The sequence below is a fragment of the Saccostrea cucullata genome, unplaced genomic scaffold (assembly GCF_032062105.1).
Source record: "Saccostrea cucullata isolate Sc308-1 unplaced genomic scaffold, CSIRO_AGI_Scuc_v1 ctg295, whole genome shotgun sequence".
Lineage (NCBI taxonomy): Eukaryota > Metazoa > Mollusca > Bivalvia > Ostreida > Ostreidae > Saccostrea > Saccostrea cuccullata.
The window spans coordinates 502200-526798 of NW_026937303.1; the positions used below are offsets into that span (position 1 = coordinate 502200).

At 35.1% G+C, this 24599-nt stretch overlaps 2 protein-coding genes across 4 annotated transcripts; one reads left to right on the forward strand and one right to left on the reverse strand.

Moving 5' to 3' along the window:
- Nucleotides 1-2412: 2412 nt before the first annotated feature.
- Nucleotides 2413-16805, reverse strand: LOC134247817 (dynein axonemal intermediate chain 4-like). Of its 3 annotated transcripts, XM_062730212.1 has the most exons (24): nucleotides 16682-16805; nucleotides 14405-14591; nucleotides 14180-14290; nucleotides 13966-14048; nucleotides 13777-13871; nucleotides 13335-13516; nucleotides 13046-13153; nucleotides 12736-12805; nucleotides 12495-12617; nucleotides 10392-10430; nucleotides 8557-8678; nucleotides 8328-8430; nucleotides 8098-8246; nucleotides 7777-7863; nucleotides 6219-6296; nucleotides 6043-6116; nucleotides 5622-5776; nucleotides 5193-5316; nucleotides 3914-4001; nucleotides 3703-3831; nucleotides 3442-3539; nucleotides 3274-3349; nucleotides 3100-3177; nucleotides 2413-2860 (listed from the first exon to the last, which is right to left on the reverse strand). In XM_062730212.1, the coding sequence occupies exons 1-24, from the start codon at nucleotides 16723-16725 to the stop codon at nucleotides 2744-2746; spliced, it is 2520 nt and encodes an 839-aa protein (XP_062586196.1). In that variant the 5' UTR covers nucleotides 16726-16805; the 3' UTR covers nucleotides 2413-2743. The 3 variants fall into 3 exon arrangements, with proteins under 3 accessions (XP_062586196.1, XP_062586198.1, XP_062586197.1); XM_062730214.1 differs by lacking the exon at nucleotides 10392-10430; XM_062730213.1 differs by lacking the exon at nucleotides 10392-10430 and having other exon boundaries at nucleotides 12471-12617.
- A 280-nt stretch (nucleotides 16806-17085) lies between these two features.
- Nucleotides 17086-24523, forward strand: LOC134247818 (mesoderm induction early response protein 1-like). Its single transcript, XM_062730215.1, has 12 exons — nucleotides 17086-17139; nucleotides 17428-17455; nucleotides 20451-20578; nucleotides 20810-21068; nucleotides 21434-21522; nucleotides 21716-21785; nucleotides 22088-22144; nucleotides 22422-22522; nucleotides 22855-22936; nucleotides 23051-23145; nucleotides 23563-23690; nucleotides 23890-24523. Exons 1-12 carry the CDS (start codon nucleotides 17131-17133, stop codon nucleotides 24419-24421), a joined length of 1578 nt encoding a protein of 525 aa, XP_062586199.1. The 5' UTR covers nucleotides 17086-17130; the 3' UTR covers nucleotides 24422-24523.
- Nucleotides 24524-24599: the final 76 nt, after the last annotated feature.

Consider the following 24599-nt stretch of genomic DNA (forward strand, 5'->3'; position numbering starts at 1 on the left):
TGACGATAGAAAAGTTAAAGTCATCACGTTTATCATAGAGATTGGTTGTTAGATTACCATTAATTTCTTTTTCAAGCTAAATATCCAAATATGAAACAGATGTGTCAGACTCTGTGGTGTCTTTAATCTCAAGATCAACAGGATATATCGTATCGACATAAGAATGGAAATTATCATTGTTAATTGACAATAAGTCGTCGACATATCTAAATGTCGCGTTGAAATCCACAGAAAGTGTTTTCTTCTTTTCACGTATAAGATTTTGAACAAATTCTGCTTCATCTGAATACAAAAATAGGTCTGCTAATAACGGGGCGCAATTGGTACCCATCGTATTCTAATAGATTGTTGAAAACCTGGTCTCCAAAAACCACAGATTGTCAATCAGAAAACTCAAGCATCTTTTTGATGTCAACTTCAGGGTACTTGTGTGTACAATCAGAATGTTTTAACAAGTTATTTTTGCAAATGACCAATGACAAGGTAGGTAAATTTACGAGTTCCATTCTAATTGAAAAAGCAGCTGTCAATGATATAAAAAAAAGCCTGGACTTTATCGTGGGGAACGGTTATGTATAAAGTTGAAAAGTCGAAAGTTTTTAAGCTGTTGATTTTGGTGAAATCTTGTGATTTCAAATTATCCAAAAGTTCCTTGGATTTAAAAAAAAAAAAAAAAAGCATCCTTATCTGATTATGTAAGTATTGTACTCTCTGTCATATAAATTAAATTTGAATAGAGACGTAAAAAATATGATGTAATAAATCCTTGTCCTCTAACTGCGTAGAAGCTGACATGATGCCTTTTAAAACCATACACTTTAAACTTTGCAAATTTACATTTTCTAAAGGACCAATGACCCTCTCTCTAAATTTCACCAAAAAAATATAAATTTTCCAACGTTTTGCATTGAATTTTCTTAAAAGCTATGTAGCATAAGAATTAAATTAACAAAGGATAAGGTAAATTATATGGAGATTATTCACAGTACTAGTACTCAAGCTTACATGTAAAATTAATACCAAAAAAAAAAAAAACACACAGACCTCCAAATGTCAAGATGTCAAAAATGTAAAACATTCACATTTACAATAGCTCCAAAACTATGCGAGGTATAAAGTTAAAACTTTTACAGTTTATAAATATATCATTGATTAACAGATAGAAAGTATCACTTGAAAATGACATTTATTGAGAAAAAATATATTTAAAAATCTGCACGAAACGATGACCCTAAACGCGACCGCCGACATTTTTGCCTCCTCAACTTGTTTGTATCGAATCAACAGAGAGATATAAATCCCGTATGCAAGTGTTGAAGGTATGTATACAATATATTACTGAGCTCAGGAAGAGATTATGATTGGTTAAAAATCTGTTTTTAAAATTACATCGGAAAGATATCGTAGTGTTATTATAAAAATTAGACATAAAAAAGTTTTACTTATTCACTGCAATACTTTAACACTGGACTTCAATTTTATCTTTGTTTTGTGTCCAAGATTAGCACATACATGTACCATTTCATGTGGTGATTCGACTTTCCACTTGGTGAGAAGAGTTTTGACGCTGTTTACTGACGTTAAAGGAAGTAAAAAATACAAGTGTGTCATATATGATTATGTTGATAAATTACTGTAGAAGACTATAAACAGTTTACCTGAGCATTTTCTCTAAAAGTGTAAATGAAAATGAGTGCAGTTCTGGGGAGAGGGTACTTCGGAGTTGGATACACTGTGTTATTGTACTATGGGTAAAAAGAACTGCAACAGAAACAAGTGTGTGTATATCACGGTTGGGGTGAGTTTATGCTTTATAAACCACAAGGCATAAACTGTTCCAACCAATATTATATAATATATAATTTAGGGTAGCTTTTAAATTCATTCCTTGTAATTTGATTTTCCATCATTAAGTGTTGACAATATAACAATTTTTCCTTCAAAAATGGCCTAAAATTGACCTTTTTTTAAAGTAACGTCAAGCGGAGTAATATTGATGTAACTCATTGTGATTTCAGCAAGTTATGTTAAATAATACGAACTTAATCTGTTGTCCAATCAAATAATGTGTTACAACAAAATTACACGTATTTTTCAGACCTGGGGTAGATCACCCTAACTTCAGCATGCAATGTACAGAGGAGCCCTCAGATATGGAGACCAAATTAAATGCACAGAATGCCTGAAAATTTTACATACTACACAACAGGAAATTTATAGTCTCAGTATGGATCATAATTGAACTCCTATGTATATGTATGATCAGATTATCTCTAGCCTTGGGCCTGAGACCCTTTTCCAACATGTCACAAATTTTACGATATTCAAAGATTTTTTTGATGGGCACATATTAGAGTAATGAGATTGAACCTAATTCCATTATTAGAACTTTCTATTGACAAAGAGACCATATAGCATTCTTAATTTAATAGTTTGTAAAAATAACATGAGAAATACAAAGAAAAATTTGTTCGTACATTAATATCAGAAACAAGATTGGACGGAATTTTCATTAAATATGAGTCCCAACAATAGTCAGTCTTGTATTTCAAATTACATCATAAATACTGTCAAAATAAACAATGACAACCCATTCTTGTGATCAAGGTCGTAGAAGAGTCTTTTTCATTTAAATGAAAGAAGTGTAACATGTATGCTTATAGTTTTTATACATGTGTAAAGCCATGTGACACAGATCTTGGTGCTGGATTTGTGGTCCATTGTACCCATTCTGTTCTCTTCTCTAGATGTCCTCATCAATTTCCTGCTCCAATTCCTTGGCCTCCTCTTCTTTCTTTTTAAGATCCTGTTGTAGCTGACTAGCCAGGGAAGCCTTGATCACATTCCTCAAAGCATCCTCCTGAAATACAACAATCACATGACTCTGGTCCTCTTGATGTAAATTTTGGTAGAAATTTCTTATTATTGTTAAGAAAATTTGAAACATCAAGTTTATGACACAGCAATAACTGTATCTCAGAAAAAGGGGCTTACTATGAATTTTTGCAATTTAATGTATCTTGAGAGATTATAATAAAATGCAGTCTCTAACTCGGCCTTTTTGATAACACTTTGATTATAATACAGTTGATTACAGACCTGGTTGGCTGGAGGTTCTGGCATACTTCTAAGTTGATACACTGTCAATTCTCCTTTACTGTCTCCAACCAGTATACACTGAAATAAAGACAAGACAAAATAAGCTACACATCAAACTAATCAAACCCCACCCCCAAATCATCAGACAACAAGACAAGGTGATCAGTCACTTACATCAGAGTTCTTGGAGAAGGAGACGGAGGTCTTTTTGGCACCTGATGTTGGGTTGTTGGTGATGATTGGGTCCAACCTACACAAAGAAACAGGGTTTACATGTATTGTTACAAGTATTTAGATACACATCCCTTGATGATAAATCAGACTAGTCAGCTAAGGACTCACGTGCTGATACTGAGGTCCCACACCTCCACTGCGCCCTCGTTCACACACGCAAACACCGTTGAGGATTTAGGTGACCAAACTACGTCGTATACTGATTTCTGACAAATAAAGAATGTAGGTAAAGTATTATCAAACTAAACTAATTTCTAAATGTATGACTGTATTACATGTACATTTATTTAACTGTAGTGGGGGGCTTGTTAGATTACATATGTTATAAAATCAAGAGGATATTTTCTGACAGTTTCCCTGTATACTTACAGTAGAGGAGAAGAAGTTAAGGATTGGCTGAGTTCTCTCCTGGTGCCACAGCCTGATGCTCCAATCAGCACTGCAGCTCATAAAGATATCACTAACAAAGGGAGACCACTCTATCTTATAAACTGGACCCTGTCACATGAAAAGGATACGTTTAATTAAGAGGCGAAAATCTCAATACATTTTTCCAATGAATATAAAGATAAATCCTCACCGTGTGTCCGTAATAAGATTCTAGATACTGTTCATTATATGAACAAGAACATTTGTGGATATGGCCCTCTTCTGTTCCTGCTACATATCTGTAAAACACAAACATATCATGGGTGATTAAACAGTTACACTTTGTCAGAGTAAATGTGTCAATGCAGTGAAAACGTGACTTACATGTTTGGCTCTTTGGGTTGGAATGAAAATGTGACTTACATGTTTGGCTATTTGGGTTGGAATGAAAATGTGACTTACATGTTTGGCTCTTTGGGGTGGAATGAAAATGTGACTTACATGTTTGGCTCTTTGGGGTGGAATGAAAACTTTGGAATGAAAATGTGACTTACATGTTTGGCTCTTTGGGGTGGAATGAAAATGTGACTTACATGTTTGGCTCTTTGGGTTGGAATGAAAATGTGACTTACATGTTTGGCTCTTTGGGGTGGAATGAAAATGTGGTTTACATGTTTGGCTCTTTGGGGTGGAATGAAAATGTGACTTACATGTTTGGCTCTTTGGGGTGGAATGAAAATGTGACTTACATGTTTGGCTCTTTGGGAAGAAATGAAAATGTGACTAACATGTTTGGCTCTTTGGGGTGGAATGAAAATGTGACTAACATGTTTGGCTCTTTGGGGTGGAATGAAAATGTGACTTACATGTTTGGCTCTTTGGGGTGGAATGAAAATGTGACTTACATGTTTGGCTCTTTGGGGTGGAATGAAAATGTGACTTACATGTTTGGCTCTTTGGGGTGGAATGAAAATGTGGTTTACATGTTTGGCTCTTTGGGGTGGAATGAAAATGTGGTTTACATGTTTGGCTCTTTGGGGTGGAATGAAAATGTGACTTACATGTTTGGCTATTTGGGGTGGAATGAAAATGTGACTTACATGTTTGGCTCTTTGGGTTGGAATGAAAATGTGACTTACATGTTTGGCTCTTTGGGTTGGAATGAAAATGTGACTTACATGTTTGGCTCTTTGGGTTGGAATGAAAATGTGGTTTACATGTTTGGCTCTTTGGGGTGGAATGAAAATGTGACTTACATGTTTGGCTCTTTGGGTTGGAATGAAAATGTGACTTACATGTTTGGCTCTTTGGGTTGGAATGAAAATGTGACTTACATGTTTGGCTCTTTGGGTTGGAATGAAAATGTGGTTTACATGTTTGGCTCTTTGGGTTGGAATGAAAATGTGACTTACATGTTTGGCTCTTTGGGGTGGAATGAAAATGTGACTAACATGTTTGGCTCTTTGGGGTGGAATGAAAATGTGACTTACATGTTTGGCTCTTTGGGGTGGAAGTCAAAGCACATTCCTCCCGCATGTCTGGAAATAAAGGCCTCGCCCTTCTTCTCTTTTTTCCCTCCCATTCTTGTGGGCATTCTCTTCAGTTTCATAATGTCTAAAAATAAACAAACATAAATAAGGAAAAAGGAACCTTTTCAAGTGGTTTATTTTTGCTACATCTGGAACCCAAAACAACTGTGATGATGTTACAGCATGGCAAATAAAATGAATTTACAATGCAGTCAAACCTCTTTATTTCAAACTCATTAAGCTAAAAAAAAAAGAAGAGATACCTGGGGGTTCACATTATTTAGAGTAAAAGTGGTTGAGACTTCTGAATCACTTTAACATATCCACTTATAAGGTATTAGAGATACTGCTGTTTACTTGATGAAGAGGAAACTAAAATAAAATGGTTACCATAGCACTCGAATCCCTTCCTGATGGACCACTGAGTGACGCGTCCGTCCGTGGAGATGGAGACCACCACCTCCGATGTCTCCTCTCCTGACCCCCGCTCCTTCTCGATCCACTTAATGTGCCACACCGGGGCTGTGTGTTTACCAGGGGTGTGGCTGAGAAACAACAAATAAAACAAGGAATTACAGCCCTCAGGCACATGACTGATTTAAAGTTCTTAAACCCTTGGCTACCTCACAAAAAACATAGCTGTACTGCTTACGTTTTTCTAAAGAACTGTTTTTTAAAATTAAAAGTAAAAACAATTATAACAAACCTTGCAAAAGTATATAAAAGTATCAATGAATCTTAAGTAACTGCTATGAATCTGAGGATTCGTAAGTTTCCTAAATTATTTCAGAATATGATGCAGTACACTTACAAGTTGTCAATGATTGGTTCATCCTTGTTGCTGGCGACATTGTAAATGGCGACTCCTCCGTCATACATACCAACCTGAAAACAAATACAGATTCATAGTGTTTACATCCTCACATTATTACAAAATAATCAGTTCTACAGTAGATACTATCTATGACTATTGTACATATAACTTACAGCCAGAAGATTGGGGTAGGCTTTGGAAAAATCAATAGCAGTCACCCCCTCCTTACAGGCATACACTCTCTCAGGATACTGTAATCAAATGGAAAAGGTACAAGTGCTGTATAAAATACTGTAGTGGAATGATGGGAGAGTAGATTTATACAGTACAACAGATGCTTATATGTAATGGTTATAAGCCGAAAACTGTCCATTATGTCAGATATTAGACGACCCGAGGCGCGTTAGCGCCGAGGAGAGTCTAATATCTGACATAATGGTCAGTTTGAGGCTTATAACTTACTTAAAACATTTCACCACTGTCGAACACTTCCATTGTTAACTTATTGGACAGTCACAGGTAAGGTCTCGTTCTGCTTGGATGACTACCTGGCACTGTTCATCAAGTAAGGCCAAAGAAAACCAGTTTTGGTTTTCCTTCTGTCTTTATAAATGGTAGGAATCATCGAGAGGTGTTTTATATCGATAAATATGAACATTAACTTTGTTTAGTCTTATTTATCCGCATTGCGACATTTTTTTATATATACTACGCATGCGTAAAAGTCAGTTCTACTAAATTCTTTACAATTTATTCATTTAAAAATGCAACGACCACGGATGACGACGTACATTTTGATTTTGAAAAAAAGACCCTCAGAATCCGGTGTTTTGACGATGCCATTTATCGATTACACCAAGATGCCTCAGTTCAAGTTTTCTACCAAATATACTTATGTTTCAGAATTTGCAAGAAACCGTTTCCGTTAACAGGTAATTTTTGTAAAGCAATAGGATTTGAAGGATTTTACTCCAACCACTGTTTAAGCATTTTCTATGAAATTTCTCTTTTTTCTCGTTTCTCTTTTGTGTGCAGGTTTCCAAATCGGAAAGATTTTACTCCAGCCATTCCGTAAAACAACGACAGACACTCGCTAAAACAACGCTGGAATAGGTGGACAAATGGCCATAAAATACCGAACGAAATTACAGATTCTGTTGGAATTTCATGAACGAAATTTTGTGTTAAATGCGGAAAAAGTGGATATTTAACTAAGCCAAACAGCCCAAGGTTGTGTGCAAGAAAACGCATGCTTTTCATTCATCTTTCGTTTCCCTTGGATTCAATATATATATATTCCACGGATCAATCATTGTGAAATGAATCTAACATACAGCAATTAATGGTGAATTTAGGAAATTTATGATAGGGGTCACGGATGCGTCTACAATAACAAATGTGAGACATTCAATTCACTGTGGATTATTTGGGCCATTTTCAATAGGATTTTTTGTGAAATATTAACATTTAATGCTACTAATTTCCTACATTGTTCATATTAAATTGTTTGATTTTTTATTGTCTTTTAAGTGCTGTTTACTTATTTGCCTCGCCCTTTGTTCTCATTTGAATGTTACCTGTACCTGTCCAATAAGTTGAATCTTACTGGACACCTACAGGTAACTTATTGGATGGGGTGCAGGACAATAAGAATTTTATTGAACCAGGTTTAACAAAAGATGACGTCACAAAAATGTTTTAAGCTCTATTACAATACATATTTATACATACATCAGGATTTTTGAGACACCAGCAGCATATCAAGCCAGACTTCTGATCTGAGAATTCAAATTCTCCATATCCTACAGCAACCAGATCCTTTCAAGGAATTTGAAAGTAATTAGTAAGAACCAAAAAAAAGAAAAACAAATTCAGAGAAATTCCAAGAAAACCATGCAAAGTATTCAGGATCAAATGTCCATCTATCTTGGTATATGAAATGAATATAAACTATAATATTATATGATTCTTAAAGTATAAATAAATGTACACTACACATTCTTTTTCCCTACTCACTGAATTCTTGCTTCAGAAATCTTTATTTATACTTACTGGGTTAAGCTTGTTCCAAGACATACAGCTGATGTTGCGCCCATTGGTCAGTTTACAGGAGTAGGACCAGAGTCGGTCAAAGTTTGGCCCCATGTCACTGACCATGCTGACCTGTTTGTCTCCTAGCTCCGTGCTTTCTCGGTCCATGTCTATAAAGAGAAGCAGACCATTTATTGTCCGTCATTAATGTTTCAAGAATCAGTTCAGTTCTGTTGTTTTCAGTGAATTACCTGGTATGATAGTAAAGTTCCTGTACAGGGCCTGTTTGGGTTGATATGTGTTCAGATTAACCACCCGCTCCATAATAAATAAATCTCTCTGGAAATTTTCTGACTGTAACACAACAAATATTGTTAGTTAACAGCCTTATTCAATCATTGTTTGAAAAATTCTTCAGAAATATGTTGTTTGTAATTGTTATGTGCAAAATATAATATTGAGAGTAAATTAAATGACGACCTTGAATATTTTTTCCTCCTCCACGGCTGATAGATCTGTGGGGATGGAGGACACTCCCGTCTCTTTGCTGGCAAATACGCTCTCTGATCCTGCCACCGAGGAGGCCATGGTCGCGCGACTCTCTGGAAGAAAAAAAATGGAAAGATTCAGAACAAGTTCTATATAGACAGAAAAAATAATATCAGAGGGAAAGCAGGTTAGATAATTAAGTTAAAAAATTCATGATAAGTAATGATTACAATTTATAGCTAGCTTCAAATATTTCATTTTGAGTGCTAAACCAATCTTCGCAACAAATACCAAGGATTTCATTTTGATCAAGCCTTTTTGGATCAAAACATCAAGTGCAATAATCATGATTTTTCATTTTTCATTTCATGCTGAATTTTGTTTACAATAGGCATTTATTACATGTGGTATATGAGACACTGCAGAACTTTTACCTTTCCACTTTTCTAATTTTTTTATATAAAATTTTCATTCATCTTATTTATTATACTTAACAGTATAAAGACATAATTATCTTTACTTTTTGATCTAGTGACTTATATTGTGGAATTCCAACGCAGTTGATTTTTACATACAAAAAATTTCTGTCATGGTTAAAACATTGAATTATCTTTTAGACATTATTTTTCAAACATTTCCCCATACCGATTTAAAGAAAAAAAAAAGGACAACGGCAATTATGATTAAAGATTTTAAATACATGTACATGTATGAATATATTTAAATACAGATGGATTTTTTTTTTAACTTTTAATATTTTTTTAATGTCTTCATGATAAAACCACTAGATCCAAAGTAAAAATATGATGGCCTTGAACAATATCAATCAATCATTTACTGTAATAATATTTCACAGTATTTATGAAGGGACATATTGAAATACATTTACTTTATTAAGGACAGATGATTCAAATTCTTTTTCAAAAATCATGATAATAACAACTAAAGTCATGTTTATATAAGTGAAATGAATAAGTTAAACTGCATATATCTATATTGAGTTTTTTTATTCAAAATTTCACAATAATGTCCTATTTTAAGTGACATAAATTATACAGACAAAATGATAATGCAGATCAAGAGGTGGAACTTTGAACATGATAGAAAGTTTACAATTTCTATAGATTTTGTTTGGTTCATCTGTCCTTAAAGAAAGTGAAGAAAGCAAAGTGTTTTGATACATAAGCACACTAAGGGGAAGATAACTGTGATAAACATGCTGGTGAGGAGAGTATAGTACATGTCGAGTTGTTTGATCTGTTACAAAAATGTACTACACAGAAAATTAATTATACGAAACAGTTTTCTTTTTTTATGAATAGCCTGGAGAAAACTTCTTTTAATTAAAAAATAAATAACAAGTTTAAATTTCTAAAGATTTTATTTGGTTCATCTGTCCTTAAAGAAAGTGAAGAAAGCACAGTGTTTAAAACATAGTGAACACACATTGTTGTTTATTACTTATATTTACATTTGAGACAAATACATGCATTTTGAGTTAAATTGCATTTATTACATGAACAAAATATCACCTCGCTCTGTGTTTCGGTCGCGCTATGACCTCTGACCTCGAAATAACATTCATACAGAATTGAACAAATTTTCTCTTCAATAGGTTCATTTAAGAAAGATATTTGCAAATGTAAATATATAAAGAATAGAAAAAGATTTTTCCTTTTTGGTCATAGTTTATAATTTTTTCTACGTTGTACATTTCCTTTCTATTCACTGAGGTTTTTTTATTTAACAATAAGGTAGGAGTATGTTGGTTGTGAGAGAGTGCAGATAAATCACGACATCCAGAGACACCAGTAACCAGCCCTTACCTGTGGGGGGACGCTCAGACACAAGAGGCTTTACAGAGTCTTTATAAGAAATATTAGTTTACGAGAATAAATTAAATACAAAACAGGATTATTACATGTATATAAAACAAAGGTTTTAACATTAAAGAGTGCGTCAATTGACCCTGAAATTTTTTACTAAATTTTGCACAAGATCATTTTTTTTTCTTGGTTGAAGTTTGATAAAATTTCATGTAAATTTCTTAATGGAAAGGAAGAGAGAAGCATGTAGTCTATCTGAGTCAATACAAGGGTTTCTTGCCAAGTCAATAACAGAAATAACCGATAACAATAACAAACCAATAACAAAATATAACCACGTACAACAGTACCATTAACCATTTTTAGAATAACCTAACAAAATAGCAGTACTAATTACTTAAAGAAGAACAAATTAAATCCTTGAAAGCTAAACTTTTACAAGGAAGATGTCCAATAATTGCAATTTTTTGGCTAACAATTAAAGGAAATAGACAAGTTTTGTCACAGGAAACACATTTAAGAGAAAACTTTCAACCAATATACAGTATAATTTGTCCAAACCGGCTACCGCCGGTTCCATGAAATTTGGCCGGTTTAGACAGAATCCGGAGTGCAGGAAAAATGCAGGAAAATATTAATTTCGAAAATGTTCGTTGTTTATTTACAAGTACATCATACACATATTATGAATAAAATTAAATGATGAAATCAATCACTATTTTGGAGTCTAGAAATTATAAAATAGTCTCACATAACTTACTGTATTTTCTTATTTGTTCACGAAGTTTGAAAGTCGGGTGAAATGTTCCCTCAATCAAAATATACAGGCACGCATAATATAGGCCTACTATGTATCAAGCGGACCGGGTTTCGCTTGTCAAAGACCTCATTCAATGTACCGGGGTATTAAAAGTAATGCACAGTTATTTACGATGTGCTAATTATTAAATTGAACTTTTAATTTTTATGTAAAAAATTACGTCTCCCCCCACAGTGTTACGGCGCCATTTTGAAATGCGTTCGATTTTCGATCCCGATTCATATTTTGATTTGTAAATCGCGTACATATATTTTTGTGTTTATGTTATAATGTGGTTCAAGGAGTTAAAACAAAGTTAATTTTTTTTAAATTGTAATTTAATCATATAATATATTTTTCAAGTGGGTTGTGTCTCCGTAGCATTTCACAGAGTTCGTCTCATGGCATTAATCATATGCCAATGTAAACACGGATCATCACATTCCCCATGAAAGGTGTTAATTGCTTTGAAGTAACTCAGGTGTGGCCGGATTAGGGGGAATAATTACCGTTAATTATGAGCAGTTGGGACCAGTATGGCCGTTCGGAATACAGAATAGACAGTATCCGGACTACACAGAATTTTTTTTAATGAATTTGTTAGAGAAGTGCATGGGACTAAAATTTACAGACGGAATGGACAAAAGTCCGGAGTACTCAGAGTCCGGATTAGACAAATTTTACTGTATACACTTTTGAAAAACTTTAGTTACCATCAGAGCTACTTTTTGGTTTTTTACATTCTTATAAAAAATATTTCCAGAAAGATAATCAGCTATCAACCAAACTCAGACCATCCGTCCTTATACCACTGCATTCCATATTGACAGACTCCAAAAACCAGAGCTCAATAAGCTAAAAAAGCAACAATTATCTCCTGAAGGAACAAAATCTCATAGAGACTAAACACAGTGAAAATTTTATAGTTCCATGTTGAAAATTACTCTGATGATATTTGTAATTTACCAATTTTCCTTATTGTTCAACTTTCTCAAGCTTTAATATATATTTAGTACATTATTCTCATACCTAACCATTATGCTAAATATTAGTTCCACTACTTACAGTATGCTTCATCACCTAAACACTACCACTGTACTAACTACAGTACTACCAACTTCTCAACTACTTACTACTGAGTCTACTACTGATGAACTGCTACAGTACTACTAATTACTGGAGTCTACGACTATGAAGAACTACAACAGTAGTACTATAACTAATCTACTATATGTACTAATTACTGAGTCTATGATTGACAGACTACATGTTTCTCTCACCTATCCTGACGGAGTGAGCACTACCTTCACGGAGCAGCCCTGTGGGTTCCCCGACATCTGATTTGGAGGCTGGTTTACCCTCCTCCGTCTCCTTAGGACTGCTCGGTCGACTGATTGTACCTTCTTCTTCCTCCTCTTTCTCTTTTGCTAAATAAATTACCAGATATCATCCTGTACAATAATTGTCTTAACAACTTAGATCTCACTGCCTGATTTTATGACCTGAATTGTTTTAGAATATGGCTACCCTATCAGCTATACCTACCTCGGATTTCTTGGTCTCTCTGTTCAAATGTGTCGTACATGTCCCAAGTTGTTGCCATGACACCTGTGTCCTACAATCAGTTTATTATCAACTTAAATAAAGGAAGAAAGAATTTTTCTAAAATTCCTCTACTTCCGTCCATTCCATCAGAAAATACATGTACTGATTGTTTTATTTCCTACTACAAACAGTTAAATTTAATGTGTAAAATTCCCTTGTAATTTTTTTCAGAACAATGTTTTCTACATGAAAGCAAAGGCAAAGAGGATAACATATTTTGGTCAGTGTAATTACCAGAGTTGTGACTTACTACACATGTAATCTTTGTTGTTTGGACTGTTTTGTACTTGGCTGGTTCATTAAATGTGTTCATCCCTCTCTCGGCATACCTGTCATTCCCCACTCTCGTCTTCTTTAACTACAATCAGAAGAGAATTGTTCTGATTTTCATCAATCAGATTTGAATTCTTTTCCCTACTTTTACTTCTCTTTATATTTAAAGTTTTCATGACAACAATAGTTGAAAATTTACACTTCTTAAAATTTTTTTAATCACTTTCAGTCACATATATCTGACATCTTGTATTCTTTTGTCTCACCTCTAGGTATTCTTCGTTCCTCTTTTTAACCCCTGCTGCCTCCTCAGACTCTGTAGACACTGAGGTCCCAGGCATGTCCAGTAGCCAGATAGTCTCTGTCTCTGTCAGCGTCAGGTCAACAATCTTCTCCAAGTCGGCATCCGTCAATGTCTCCTTCACTTCCTCTCTCTTGTGACGAATATCTGTCAAACACAAACTTTCATAATCACATAATATTATAATAAACATATTCCAATCCACAATTTGGAAATGCACACCAAGTATTCGGAAGCACTTAACCATTTCTGAATTCATTTATTTCAGTTTCATTTTTATCAAGTTGAAAATTAAATGACATTTTTTCGTAAATGGAAGAAAAATAAACTCCAAAATATATCATTCACATGGTCTTGAAGGCAGATAAACATGTAATAGAATGACAATCTTTGGCTGTTGTGATTACCTGCCCATGCTGAGGACATATCTTGGGAGGGCTCTGTAATATCCTCCCCCATCATAGAATCGGAAGTTGTTCCTTGAGATGCACTGAACACAGACCTGGGGGAAAGTCAGATAAAGATAAATTAATGACAAGAAACTTCTTATACAGTAATTGTATTAGATGCTTCTCTGAGAGGTACAATAGAACTACCTGGTAAAGGGTCCACCTCCAAATGTACTTGCTGTGACATTTCCTGTGTTGTAAATGGAGGCTTGCGACATGAGATCTGTGGGCTGAAGGGAGAGAATTATACAAGTAGAAAATCATCTAATGACAAATGTTCATGCTATAATAACTTCTGAACTGATAATTATTGAAAAGTTAGTCTACTAAAAAAATTAGCAATATAAGTATATAAACTTACTGTTCCAGCTGAGCTGTCGGCTAGAATGTTACTCTGGTTCTTTTTCACAGCTGATGGATCGGAATGTAACAGGGGAAGAGGAGTTACATCATTACCGGCTTCATCTAAAACCTAGAATAACAAAGTACAACAAACATAACCAGAGAAAGTTCCTTGATTTCTAGAAATTTACCAGCTTTATCATACAACAAGAAGTAATACAAATAATGATCAACAAGTAATCACCTGAACAGGTGGTTTGGTAACTGCCTTGTCACTCTGAGCCACACTTCTTTTACTGGCTGATGACAGGATATTTGTCCGTGATCGGACACTGGCGTACATGGTACCACCCCCTCCATATTTGCTCTTATTTACTGAGGCCCCAACATTTCCCTTCCGTGATGTGGTGCTGGCTGCAACTTGGCTTGTACTGAAAAGTTGAATGTCTTGTAAAAACAACTGGTTCACAGTTTGTGTGAAAATAACTTTTTTTCTAAAAACAAATTTTATAGCTGTGAGCTTATAGCAAGTGGCACTGTGTGCTCTAATGACAACTCCTGGGTGAAGAGAAAATAAATACTTTACACATTGATCCAAATGAATTTTTTCCACAATTACCTCTACACCCACAATCCTTAGTAATTATTGAATCTTGCTGCAAGCTTCATTTTTGCACAAGATTAGTTCAAAGAAAAAAAAATAATCTCACTTTAAATGCACTCTTCAGAATTTATATAACATATACAAACAATCATGTGACGTCAGAGTCTAGGAGTAGCAAATGCAACATGCAGTTTGACGACACCAAACTTAATTAAAACTGAATAGTGAATAAGGTATCTGCTCTCGCCTTAGCGATCGCACCGTCAACAAATGCATGAGGTAAAAACGGTACAAAAGCAGACCTGCACATAAAACTTGCTTTTGACTTGTCTGTTTGCACTTGTATGGCAACTTAAAATTGATTTTTCTGAATGTTGTTTTTGTTTGGTTCCTTGTTTTATTTGAAGAACAGACACATATAATTAAATAATAATTATGCTTCTGAAATGAAGTAGTTAAGTTTTCTTAAAACGATCTTTGTTTATTATTTGCTGCAATTAATGAAAACATCTGAGAACAAGAGGCCCAGGGGCCACAGCGCTCACCTGAGCACGTCGAGCTTGAATATACTACCCCCCCCCCCCCCTCCAGGCGGTCATCATTTGAACAAACTAAAATCTGCACTACCTGAAGATGATTCCATATAAATATCACTAATCATAGCTTTGAAATACTTGAAAAGAAGATTTTAAAAGGTTTCCCTGTATATCCTTATGTAAAACTTTGGTCGGCCATTTTGGCCCCACCTTAGACCCGGGGGTCATGATTTGAACAAACTTGAATCTGCACTACCTGAGGATGATTCCACATGAGTTTCATTTTTCCTGGCCCAGTGGTTCTGGAGAAGAAGATTTTTAAAGATTTTTCTAATATATTCCTATGTAAAACTTGGGTCGGCCATTTTGGCCCCACCCTAGCCCCGGAGGTCATGATTTGAACAAACTTGAATCTGCACTACCTGAGGATGATTCCATATGAGTTTCATCTTTCCTGGCCCAGTTGTTCTGGAGAAGAAGATTTTTAAAGATTTTTCCTATATATTCCTATGTACAACTTGGGTCGGCCATTTTGGCCCCAAACCTTGCCCCGGGGGTCACAATTTGAACAAACATGAATCTGCACTACCTGAGGATGATTCCACATGAGTTTCATCTTTCCTGGCCCAGTTGTTCTGGAGAAGAAGATTTTTAAAGATTTTTCTAATATATTCCAATGTAAAACTTGGGTCGGCCATTTTGGCCCCACCCTAGCCCCGGGGGTCATGATCTGAACAAACTTGAATCTACACTACCTGAGGATGATTTCCCATGAGTTTCATCTTTCCTGGCCCAGTGGTTCTGGAGAAGAAGATTTTTAAAGATTTTTCCTATGTATTCCTATGTAAAACTTGGGTCGGCCATTTTGGCCCCGCCCTTGCCCCGGGGGTCATGATTTGAACAAACTTGAATCTGCACTACCTGAGGATGATTCCATATGAGTTTCATCTTTCCTGGCCCAGCGGTTCTGGAGAAGAAGATTTTTTAAAAATGCCATTAATTTTTAACAAATTCATGATTATCTCCCCTTGGAAAAGGGTGTTACCCTTCATTTGAACAAACTTGAATCCCCTTCACCCAAGGATGCTTTGTGCCAAGTTTGGTTGAAATTGGCCCAGTGGTTCTTGAGAAGAAGATGAAAATGTGAAAAGTTTACAACGACGACGACGACGACAACGACGACAACGACGACAACAACGACAGACAACGGACAAATTGTGATCAGAAAAGCTCACTTGAGCCTTTGGCTCAGGTGAGCTAAAAATAATTCACCATAAGAGAAAATTCGAAATAACTTTAAACAACTACAAACTTTGCAAAACACATTAGGTTTAACAGCTTTTGCAGAAAATAAAAATAGTACATCGTTCTTTTCATTTACCCTGGGTTCAGGTATTGACTTTTGCGGGACTTTGACGTTGACATGTCTCACAAGGTTTTGAGTTTCAAAAAGTTTCGCACACTTGCTAAATAATCGCCATATTATAATGCTTTTCAGTTGCCAAGAGTAACTTACGATCGTTTGATAGCAGAGTTTTGATTGGTAGAGCGGCAATACCCTACAAAATGGTTTATGCATTAGTTTCAATAAATGTGTTATTATCAAGTATTAAATTGAATAAAAAATCGAAATTTGGTCATTCAATATTTGAGAAAAAGTTCTTAAATGAAGTGTCAATACTTTATTCTTTAAAAATATGTACAAAAGTGGTCTTGGACAATAAAATCAATTAGCCAATAAACGTTTCGCATACAAAGAATTTTGACATCCGGTTTGATTCTAGCCTCGATTTCATTCAAAATTAGCGTATCCCATAATTTTTGATAAAGATGGCGGAGGTATCTATTGGAATATTGTTAATATCTGTATGGATTCCCCTTAAATGGCCACTTATTAGTCCATTCTAATGTTCGATGCATATGTATTTAAAAACATCTAATATTCATCTTTTTATTCTGTAAATTTTGTCGGATATTTTTCAGTTTTTGATGGGAAAATTGAAGATTTAACTGGCGCGAAATTGGATTTTTGTTTAGAGTGCGGCGGTCATTCGGTTCATATAGGGTTTCCCCCATGTTTATGTTGTCGTTGAGATGTGATTAAAATTATTTTTAATTTCTTTTCAGGCTGGTACAAGTGAGTCCAGCAGCCCAGGTAAGCATTTTCGTACAATAGTGAAATTTTTCATTCTATGTCTAATGATCTATGAATATATGACCCCCTTCCTTTCCTTAGTATGACTGTTGAGAACTATTCCATGTTTTATGTTTTAATGTAAAATCTTTATAAGGATAGAGAAAACTACAAATTTTGGTTATTTCACACATTTTGTCCTTTTTTGCTGTTATATCAAGAAGATTCGACAGATTTCCACACCAAAAAAAAAAAAAACTAAGAAAATCACAGGCACTTGTTTCAGATATTATACTATGTCATGCATTTCTGAAACAAGTGCCTGTTACATTGTAGATAGAATGTTCTTTCGTTAAAGTGATAAATGCCCTACGGACCTGTGTAATGATAGAATTCATTGTGTGTATTAGCAATGTAGTAAAATGAACATTGGCAATAATTCGTACTCAATGTATTAACTACAAACAGTCGAGAGAGTTCCAAACGTAAACATGTTCCAAACGTAAACATGGCATTTAAATTTGAAGTGAGAAAAATGTTGAAAAAATTTGTTGAATTTTCGTCTTTATTTGGATTATATTTTAGGTTTAAATGCATACACAACCTCAAAAAGGTTTGTTATAATTAATTTGGAAGTTATTTTCAGTGAAATCATTTTGTATTCCTCAAGATCGTTTCAGAGCAATTCTGCAATTTTTTGCGACATTGCAAGTATATGGGAGGTATTCTAATTGTGGTGAGGGCTTGTCCTGAGACACAGTTAGATTATTCTAACTAGCTACAGTGCACTCTACTTATTTTACCACAGGGTACCCAATGAAATTTCAGAAACCAAACTTAAAATTTAGGCCCTCATGAGACCTAGAAAAAAAATATGTTTGTTTCCGCTTTCCCAACCGACCCTAATTTATAGTGCCGACCCTAAATATTTTTTTAATGCTTTTGTCCCATGATGCAGTGCTCCAAGTTGCGACTAAAATGGTCGCATTTGCGACCAAACAATTGATTTTGTAAAATTGTTCATTTGTGACTAAAAATGAAAACACACTCGCATTTTAAGTCACAGAAAATTTGGGCTTGAAAACGTCAATTTTTAAGTCATTAATTTCATTTGTAAAGATTCTCTATCAAGAAAATGTTTGAAGACATATACTTAGATACACTTTATAAAGCATCGCATTGACTTAGATCATGTAATGTTATGGCAGCATGCCGTACAGAGTTTGATAGAACCAAAAACGTGTATAAATAATGTTCCTGATAGAATGGCATCCAAACTTCTTAAACTTTCTAAGATCCGACCTGGTTATTGAAGCATTTGGTCAATTCCTTGCATATCACAATGAATCACGCTAATAAAGAGTGTTTTGGCGGCATTTATAATGACTGTGTAATGGGTTAGGTACGTAGTAGTAAGTAAACATGACAAACAGCAGGCAAAGTCCTGTTTGACACACTCAAAGTCTTGTATTTTGTGATAAAATTTTATTTCTGTAATCAAATTACTTGTGTTCTTCTGTACAACCATAAGGGTACATGTATTCAATAAAAATATTTCATTCAACCTAGCAATTTTTTATAGTCACAGTAATAAGTAATCTTTGATATAGTAAAGACATAATACATATCCTTATTTAGATTATCAAGTTTTATTCACAAAATGTATTTTTTTTATGGCATATTGAAATATTCAAAAATGTTAATTGAAATTTCTTTTATACAAAGTGGAAAAAAAAATTTTTGGCCATTTTTAAAGCAAGTGTGACTATATAAAACTGTGATGTGCAAGATTTCAACCAGGGAATTTATTTTACTTTTTTTTATAAAGAGAGAAGTTTGGGTACCTTTTATTATAAGTTAAGTCACACCTTGCATTGAAAACATGTATCTTTTTCATTAATGTTACTTTATAATTAGTTAAAATAATAAAATTTTTTTAAAAAAAAAAAAAGCCTACTTGTACCTACCCTATAATTTAATTACGTTGAAAGATAAACAAACATATTTTTTTCCTTTGTACCATAAAATAAAAGTCTATGGATAAGTTTTGTGAAAAAGTATGACATGTTGGTCCTAAGTGACTTGAACATGACAAAGCTCTTTGCTCTTGGATGGATAATATATGTAGGACAATTTTATTTTTTGTGCGATGTCGGCGACATTTATTTTATAATCGATTAGTAGCATCTGATGAGCTTCTAACGACCAAACCGATTATGGTTTGACACACCAAAGTCTGGTGGTGTGGAAAACAACATTTATGACGTCATAGTACTGCTGTACTTAACTTTGATGCTGCACCCGCCACCATGCCAAGGGTCAATTGTTTTAATTAAATAAAAAATATCATAAATACAAAGACTAAAGCTCATCTTTTGGATAGAGGTGCGAGACTAACACTTGTCAGTCAAAAATATGTAACAACTATAACCTAAATATCTTGGGTGGGTGCAGGACTAACCCAAATCAGTCCAATAGTGTGCGAAGATTAACCCTAAAATCTCTTGGGTGGGCAGGAAGAAACACATTATCAGTCTAATAGTGTCCAAAGACTAATCTTTATCAGTTGAATGGTGTGCAAGGACTATCCTTAATAGCCCTGATGGGCGAAAACAAGAAGCAAAATCAGTAAAATTGCATGCAAGGCGAAGACTGAATCAATGGAATTTGAATGCAGGAAAACCTCATGATGTCAGCCTATTGTGACATCATAAATATTGATTGTGTCTCCACAGCATCAGACCTTGGCGTATCAGACCATCACACTTTAGCGGAAACGAGCCATCGGACTTTGGTGTCGGTACCAACAGCAAGTCATCAGAGTCATCAATGGCGCAGACCATTGGACTTTGCCATCACCATCACACTTTAGAGTCTTTCATTTAAACAAATATTTTGTAGCTCTGTTTACAGAAGTGTCAAATTACTATGTGTGCTTCTTAGGTCAGAAAAATATTAATTAGGTCAAAGGTGTATGATGTAAAACATAAAGGATTTTCATTTTCTTTTTGTGCAGACACAGATCGAGACTTTGATCCTTCCGCTGACATGTTAGTCCATGAATACGACGATGAACAGACACTGGAGGAGGAAGAAGCACTCAGTGGGGAGAGCTGTTGTGATGAACTCGGAGATTTAGAAAAGGTAAGTCTCGTCAAAGATCTAGTCTCATATCAATAGAATTGTTTTCATTGGTATTTCTGTGGAAGGAAGATAGAAAACTAAATCTAAAATTGCCCTAGGAGTAGAGGATATGCACTATCTTTCATTATTAACAGAACAAAAATGCAGTAGCAGATATATATGAAAGCTTATTTTATTAAATTATAAACTGAATTGAAAAATCAAATTACTTTGTATGTTTTGTTAAAACAGGAGGGGGAGATGCCTTTGGAGGACCTGCTGGCAATGTATGGCTATGGAGGGGGGCCCAGACCAGTGGTGGCCGAGGAGAGACAGGACACTCGCTCCAGCAGTGAGGAGGAGATCCTCAGTAACCACGATCTCACACTCGACAAAGACGAGATCGCTCGAGACATTCTGAAGACGAGCGACGACGATGATGACAAAGAGACCACAGCACATGAACTCCTCAGTAGTGTGTCCTCCTCACAGACAGCCAGACTCCTCAGGTGTAAGTAGAACCCCTTACTGTCCTCTTCTCAGATAGCCAGACTCCTCAGGTGTAAGTAGAATCCCTAGTAAGTCCTCTTTTCATGAATTTACACTTCTCAGATGTACTTCAGTGTAGAATTTCTAATTAATTTCTATGGCAGCTAGGTTTCTCAGTTGAAAGCAGATTCATTCAAGAATTATTAAAGTCCTTTATTCAGACTGTTAGGCTCCTTAGTTTTAAAGAGAACCCCTCAATAGGCATGTCATCTTCAAGCATGGCCAAACATTCTATTTTACATTTGGTGTATATGTATGTGTATTATAATATTTATTTCTTTCCATGACCTGTTGACTTACTTATATTTTCTGTTTATTTGTTGACAGCTAAGAGTCAGGAGGGTAGTGATGAGGACTCTGAATCAGAAGAGGATTTAGATTACCACCCTATAGAACCCATGGATGACTGGAAAAAGGTCAGTTGTATTAACTACAAGGTAGCTTTAACAATTACTGTAAAAAAATCATTTCATCTGGTTGCTATTAGTTTTATATTACTCCTAGTTAATGAAGATGTAAATGAAGATGAGTTTCACACTGAAAAGTATCAGAAAATATATTTATATTCCCTAATTATAGTAGTATATTTTGACATTCTGTTTTTCACAGACAATCCAGGTTGGATCTGACTACCAGGCCACGGTTCCTGACGGACTTTGTAAATACGGCGATGCACCGGGTAAGGCTACTGAAACAAAGATCACATAAAGTGGGCACAACAAAATATAATCCATAGACTTAGCACAACAATATAATAATATGAACTCAGCACAAACAAATATCCCATGAAAATAGAACAACAATATAATCTATAAACATGATAAACTTTGCACAACAGTATAATTCATGAACTTGGCACAATACAGTCAATAATTTTACTTCAAGATGTAGGTTAAAACTCTAAAGGAAGGGGGGTTATCTGAAAATTTGTAATGTAACCTTAGCTTTCTTACAAATAAATCATTATTTGATTTTCTGTAGCATATGAAAATGAAGATCGTTTGTTATGGGATCCCACAAAGATAGAAGACCCGGAAGGTTTGTATTCTTTTCTGGATAATTACTGTAAACTAACTTTTATTCATGTGCGAGAAATTTATGAGAGTTCCACAACCTCCTTTAATTCGTGAATATTAATTGCAGCGAACCGTTCATTTTGCTAAGGATTCATACAGAATGTTTCCTCGGTCGTAGACTGACAAATCATTAATAAAAGATGAGGCGAATGATAGTTGGTTTACAGAAGACAGTCTTCAGAAGACGTAACTTGTAAGTTACACTTGTATAGATAAATATGTACCTATTTCTGTTACAGCTGTGGAGAAATACTTAGAGGAAGTGAAGAACCAGATCATGCAGAATGGGACAGGGGCCAGTGCTCTACCCACTGGGGCTCATGTCAGGGACGACGAACAGGTGAGTGGGTGGGGGGTCAATCCTTCATACTGTTATATTGATTTATATATACAGAATGGGACAGGGGGCCAGTTCTCTACCCATGGGGGCTCACAAATATTTATTCCTGTGCACCATTTATTTTTCTTTATTTTGGAAAAAAATGCTTTCTCAGTCGCAAAAATTAGTTGTGGATTGATTTCAAACTGACAAATCACAAATAAAAGATGATTCGAGTAATAGTTGGTTATTATATACAGAATGTGACACAGTAAAAAGAAAAAGAATATTCAGAAAAGATGTGGGAAAAACCTTAATATTGTTCTTGTTACATTACTTCTGTTCTTTTGTAGGCTTTGTATATGTTACTTCAGTGTGGACATAACATAGAGGAAGCTCTGAGGAGGAGGAAAATGCAGGCCGTCCCACCCACAGGTAAATTTATATCACAACCCAAGTTCTGTCAGACAAATCTGCTGAATCTTATGGAGTTATATCATGTATATATATTCTGAACTAAGAAAGTAAAATAATCTCCTTGTGTTGTAGATCCTATGAGCCTTTGGTCCGAGGAAGAATGTCGTAATTTTGAGAACGGACTCCGAACATATGGAAAAGATTTCTACCTCATTCAGCAAAACAAGGTTGGTTAGTAATGGGAATATCTGCTGGTTTTACAGATCAGTAGCAGAAGTCCCATATTTTTCTTGTGTTTTTCTTTAGGAAATGTTCAGTGAAAGGCTCATGTAGTAATATATGAAGAAATTAAAAATTTGGTTGTGAAAAGCACATGAACCCCTCAATTCCCCTTACAAAATAGGATTTTTGGGTTTGGAGATTTATTTCCCTTCCTTTGTCAAAATAGGCAGTCCAAAATTTTCCCCAGTCTGATGATGCTCCCACTTTTTAAAACGATACTACATCCCTGTATCAAGTTAAGCTTTTAACTTTTTAGAACGGTGATTGCAGATGGGATGTTTAGAACATCTACTAGTATAACATTAACAGATGATACTGTTTTAATAAGAATTACTACATGATATTCATTCTTTGCTTTGAAGGTGAAGACCAGATCAGTAGGAGAACTAGTACAGTTTTATTATCTGTGGAAGAAAACAGAGAGACATGATGTGTTTGCCAACAAAAACAGGATAGAGAAAAGAAAATATGTTTTACATCCAGGAATAACGTAAGATCTTAGTTTAAGTGATTAAATTTATGTATCAGATGCATTGGAAATCAGATTTGCTTTAAATGATAGGAGTAAAAATTTTAATTTAGAAAGGTTGCTGAAGTTTTTTACAATAAAAATATTCTTGTATATATTATTGATTTAAATAGTTGATGTCAGTAATTATGGAGTATTTAAGCTTGGTGTTTTATTTTAGAGATTACATGGAGCGGTTCCTGGATGACCAGGAGAGTCCAGTACCAGCCCCCACAAGAGAGCGTTCAGCCAGCCCTGTCCACTCTCTCATCTATGGTGACCCCAAACGTAATCATCTCAGGCCCCACTTAGACGGAGAGGGGGCAAGACACCACATAGACGGAGAGGGGGCATCTTCTGTACGTATCGAGCCCCGGGAGCTGGACGTATCGGGGGCGTCCCCGACTGTTGTTACGGTCAGTCCAGAAAAGCGTAAACAGACTGCTACAAGTTCTTCATCAGTGGCTGTGAACGGCTTACATGACGCAGAGGAACCTGTTCAGAAGAAACTGAAAACTAACGGTGAAAGTTCTCATTATGAACTCCAGGAGTCTTACTCAGACGGGAGCGGTCGCTGTGATTCATCCTCTCTGTCGTCAAGTATTGTGTCTAGTACATGTGACTCGGGCTCATCTAATAGTGCTGTTACCTGTTTATCTAATGAGGACATCTCTTCTTCGAAACATTTACCCTCCGAGTCTGTAGCCTCATAAAATGTAGCTCACAGTTCATGTAGAGGGTCATTTCTTCATAAGAAATGACAATGTCATCTTAGTTAGGAAGCATATATTAACATAAATTTCATCACTTTTTTTTTTTTAAGAAAAAAGCCATCTGTAAAATTTGCAATATTGTTAACAGAGATGTATATGTTGACTTTATCTTGTGTTT

Bases quoted from the DNA above. Each gene is read 5' to 3' on its own strand.
- LOC134247817 (XM_062730212.1), bottom strand. From the start codon at position 16,725: ATGTCAACGTCAAAGTCCCGCAAAAGTCAATACCTGAACCCAGG. The intron at 13,872-13,965 runs GTAGTTCTATTG...ACTTTCCCCCAG, and splicing joins GGAGGTGGACCCTTTACCAG to GTCTGTGTTCAGTGCATCTC. The intron at 4,002-5,192 runs GTAAGTCACATT...TGTGTTTTACAG, and splicing joins CACCCCAAAGAGCCAAACAT to ATATGTAGCAGGAACAGAAG.
- LOC134247818 (XM_062730215.1), top strand. The intron at 21,786-22,087 runs GTAAGGCTACTG...GATTTTCTGTAG, and splicing joins TAAATACGGCGATGCACCGG to CATATGAAAATGAAGATCGT. The intron at 23,691-23,889 runs GTAAGATCTTAG...GTTTTATTTTAG, and splicing joins GTTTTACATCCAGGAATAAC to AGATTACATGGAGCGGTTCC.